Source organism: Hevea brasiliensis, chromosome 12, assembly GCF_030052815.1.
Source record: "Hevea brasiliensis isolate MT/VB/25A 57/8 chromosome 12, ASM3005281v1, whole genome shotgun sequence".
Classification (NCBI taxonomy): domain Eukaryota; kingdom Viridiplantae; phylum Streptophyta; class Magnoliopsida; order Malpighiales; family Euphorbiaceae; genus Hevea; species Hevea brasiliensis.
The window spans coordinates 28,567,907-28,571,856 of NC_079504.1; the positions used below are offsets into that span (position 1 = coordinate 28,567,907).

A 3,950-nucleotide genomic window follows, 5' to 3' on the forward strand; every position below is an offset into this window, starting at 1 on the left:
CACATGCTAATAATTATTTATATGAAATCTCCTAAATAAACATATTTGAAAGAAAATATTAGAAAAGAATATACAAAACACCACCTTTATGAGAAGGATACATAAGCATTTTGCATGGCAGTGTTGTGAGCAAATTTAGGTTCACCAGTGAACTCAAACTTTCAACAAAAAATATCTAATTGAGTATTATGGATAGTGAGGCTTATAAGACTTAATTATATAGGTTTATAGGATATATATTTACTTACGTTTTGTGATAATCATTGGCAGAGGAAGCTTCTAGTAGTAACTTCAATGAAGGTAAAATTGGTGTTGAGTTCCTTACCCAGAAACCACTCGGATGAATTATCATTGGAACTTGACATAAAGTAATGAGAATAAATGGGGAAGAAATCAGTCACAAATTACACTCTACAAACAAAATAACAGGATGATATTAAGGTTGATTTCTTAGCAAAATTCACCTATGAAATTATTCGATACATCCAATATTCTGAAAAATTGTGTATCCTACTTCCTCTCGTTCATCAATCATGTAAATCTAATTTCTACATTTTCAAGCGAACCTTGATTCTAGTAACTACAAGATGTATTATTAATGCACTCGATAATTTTATTAATCACAGAGGAAACAGCCTACTGCAAGTAATGGTGAAGCAAATATTCAACTAATAAGAAAATAAAGATACAGAGTAATGATTAGGTTTCATGATGTTGGACTAGCAATACAGTGGTCGAATCCCCACCTTATAATGCAATGAAAATAGAGTGGTTCGTTTTCTCAAGGTATTTTTCATTTCAAAAATTTCCAATTCATCATTATAAGAAACATTAAAATTACCCCAAAAGAGTTCTTTTAAGACAAAATAGGAAACATTAGGAAAAAAGAAAAAGACCAATCTATATACAGATATTGAGTTTTTATTATCTCTTTAAATTTGATTGATTTACTATTTCACAAACAGGTATAGTGCTTACAGTAAAATACAAGCAAGACTAGGTAGTAATAACCAATGCCAAAAAACTGAAAAACACATGGCGTAGAGCCAGCAACTAGTTAGATGATATATACGCCAACAACACTGCTTAAACGATTGCCAACCTAAGGAAAAATTCTATCAAACATCCTGAGTTCTCACCCATGAGATAAGGCTGTTTACATGAGGTAGATATGTACCAGATAATGGGAAGCCATGCTTATCCATCTCAACCTTTCTCATAACTTGGAATCCGAAGTCATAAGCATAAAATGAACCATCTTCATCCCTCTTGAATATCAAATCTCCACTGATTCTCAAACTGAAAATGGGAACCATGTCAATGACGCTACCTGTAGAGATGCTATACCGCTTCATCCAAACTCCACCATTTAAACTCTTCAAATTCCAAATATCTATGTCTAGTTCGTGATGGGTGACAAAACATAGGAAACCAGCCATCTCAATAATCCTGTCATAAGTTCTGCCACTCTTGGGGAGTGGTACGGTATGAAACTTCTCAGTGCCAACTTCCATGGATACTATGTAATCGTTATGATCAATTTGAGGAAGCCAATGCAGAGCTCCAATTGCGGAAACTGGCATGTACCCAAACCAACCAAAAAGTCCAAAAGAAGGTCCATTCACTTCCCTCCACATTCTTGTCCCAAGGTTTAATATCTCACAACTGACATATCCCAACTCATCCCGAAACAAGTGTACCACTTTATATTCTCCAGTAGCATCATTTAGTGCAAAGCCATACGATTCATCCTGAGGAGGATATATAGTACCTAGAGGAAGTGCAATAAGCTTCCTTGTTACAGGATTCATCACTATCAGTCCCCCTTTCCTCAGTTTGTTATCAAGCAAAATTAGACCATTGCATGTTGTAGCTCTAATATGGCCCAGGCAGCTCAGATTATACTCTCGTATCTTGCTTTTTCCCTCTTTAAATTCCATAAACTGGATGGAAAATTTTGGTGCCCCACTGAAGTTTGGTTGCCCAAAAATGGGGACAGGTTCCGATTGAAGAAAACTTGTTTCAACACAGAAGTTATTTGGTTGCTCTGGTGGCATTGATGTGACAGAATAAGGGTATAATCTTTCTCTTGGAACTGATTTTTGAAATATCAACACAGATTCAGAGCGACAAAGATGGGCATCAATAAATGTGGGGCTGTTAATTATACTGTACCAAGGCTTGCAAACAAACCTTGAACTTTGAAGTGACTCTAGAGGAAGCTGGATAAGGATATTTGAGATGCAATCTTTATGAAGATAAGGTACATGCTGCTTCTTTTGCTCATCTTCCACCTTCTTGAACAGGGCTCTCTCTTCTACAGATTTCAACAACCCTACATTCTTGTTTCCCACGGATTTGGCCATTATAACTTATTAATCCTCACTGATCACTGAAAAAGTTTAAAGAACTGTTAAAATAACCCCATTTATAGCATAAAAAACTAATAAAATACGGTTTGAAACATAAAATCCTAACAGAATTAACTCTCTTAACATAATAAAATAAATAACCCCAATCACAATAGAATTAGCTCTTGATGAACATAACACGGTCAATTAAAAATAACCCCAAATTTAAATTTTCCACAGTGGAGTGAATAGTAAAAATTGCTCTGCAAGGTCTTTCTGCGGATGGGGAATGACGAGTCTGCAATTATATCTCTCATAAAGAGAATTATGATAATTAGAACCTGTGAATCTACCAACAGGATTGTAATTTACAGACACAGTCCTTCCCAAAAGAAGATAGCTGAAGGGTCTAAAACATCTAACATGTCAACCAAAGGATCTGGTGCCTCAAGAGTGATAATCATAAATGATTTAAAGAAAACTGGGGAAAAACCTATGGGGAGATGAACACAGCCTATAATAATTAAACTTTGCCAGTAGCTAGTAGCCCAATGATCAGTAGTTGACTTGTAAACTACAGCTAATCAATCATGAACACAAATTTAAACAAACAACAGTAGCCCAAATAACATTTTTCTTAGAGCAATTGACTAGTATACCAACAATGATCTGAACCAGCAACAACGATCATACAAATAAAAGAAAAATTAGATACCCATTAGACCAAATCAAGAAAACTAGTTAAAAAATCTCAAATTGAGCAGTGAAGCATCTCTGAGAATAAGAAGAATCAAAGAATTACAAAAACAGATGAATTTTGTATACCTGTTGATAAAGCTATTGATGAGAGCTCCAATGAGAGAAGAGTTAGCAACCCTTTCGTGAAGGGAAAGAAATAAATAGAAGGGTCAGCCTGTAATTGATCTACTGTGTCACTACGTACAAGGAGAAGCGTTAGCCATTAGCGAATGGCAATGTCCTAAGTCCTATTCCTCGGTCGGTCACCTTCGAGGAATTATCCTGTGCGACAGCCTCCTCTTGCCAGTACGTGTGCCCCTTTTGTCTGAGAGGGAAAGAGCCTGCACAAGACTTTGAGACAAATCATTACTATTAATATTATTATTTTCAATTTATCCAAACTATGTCTTGAAATTTCAATAAAAATACATATAATTATATTTATTTTTATTTTATTAAAAAAATTATATGAACTATAACTATATTTTTAATTTTTAACTTTAAAAGAAATAAACTTTTAATGACTCACATTTTAAATTAAAATTAGAATCTACAAAATAGCTAAACCAAATGTTATACTTTATGTGGTTTTGCATTTATGGTTATTATTTTTTTTTAATTTTAACTTAACTTAAAATTTTTATATTTATTATACCTCAATTATAATTGAGAAATTGAAAACTTGATGTGACGCTTGACATAGTAAATATATTATTTTTTTTAACTAAATGAAGCGACATGAATTTTTATATTTTTATTGACGTAATAAAAATATTTTTATTTTATATGTTATTACTATGTGACATAACTTTAATAATTAAAAAAATTTAAAATTTTTATTTTTTATTAATTATAGTCAAT

At 33.1% G+C, this 3,950-nt stretch overlaps 1 protein-coding gene across 1 annotated transcript; it reads right to left on the bottom strand.

Annotated features, from left to right (window-relative positions):
• Positions 1-903: 903 nt before the first annotated feature.
• On the bottom strand, positions 904-3,441 carry LOC110649710 (F-box/kelch-repeat protein At3g23880). Its single transcript, XM_021804397.2, has 2 exons — positions 3,177-3,441; positions 904-2,392 (listed from the first exon to the last, which is right to left on the bottom strand). Exon 2 carries the CDS (start codon positions 2,364-2,366, stop codon positions 1,119-1,121), a length of 1,248 nt encoding a protein of 415 aa, XP_021660089.2. The 5' UTR covers positions 2,367-2,392; positions 3,177-3,441; the 3' UTR covers positions 904-1,118.
• Between the last annotated feature and the right edge of the window lie 509 nt (positions 3,442-3,950).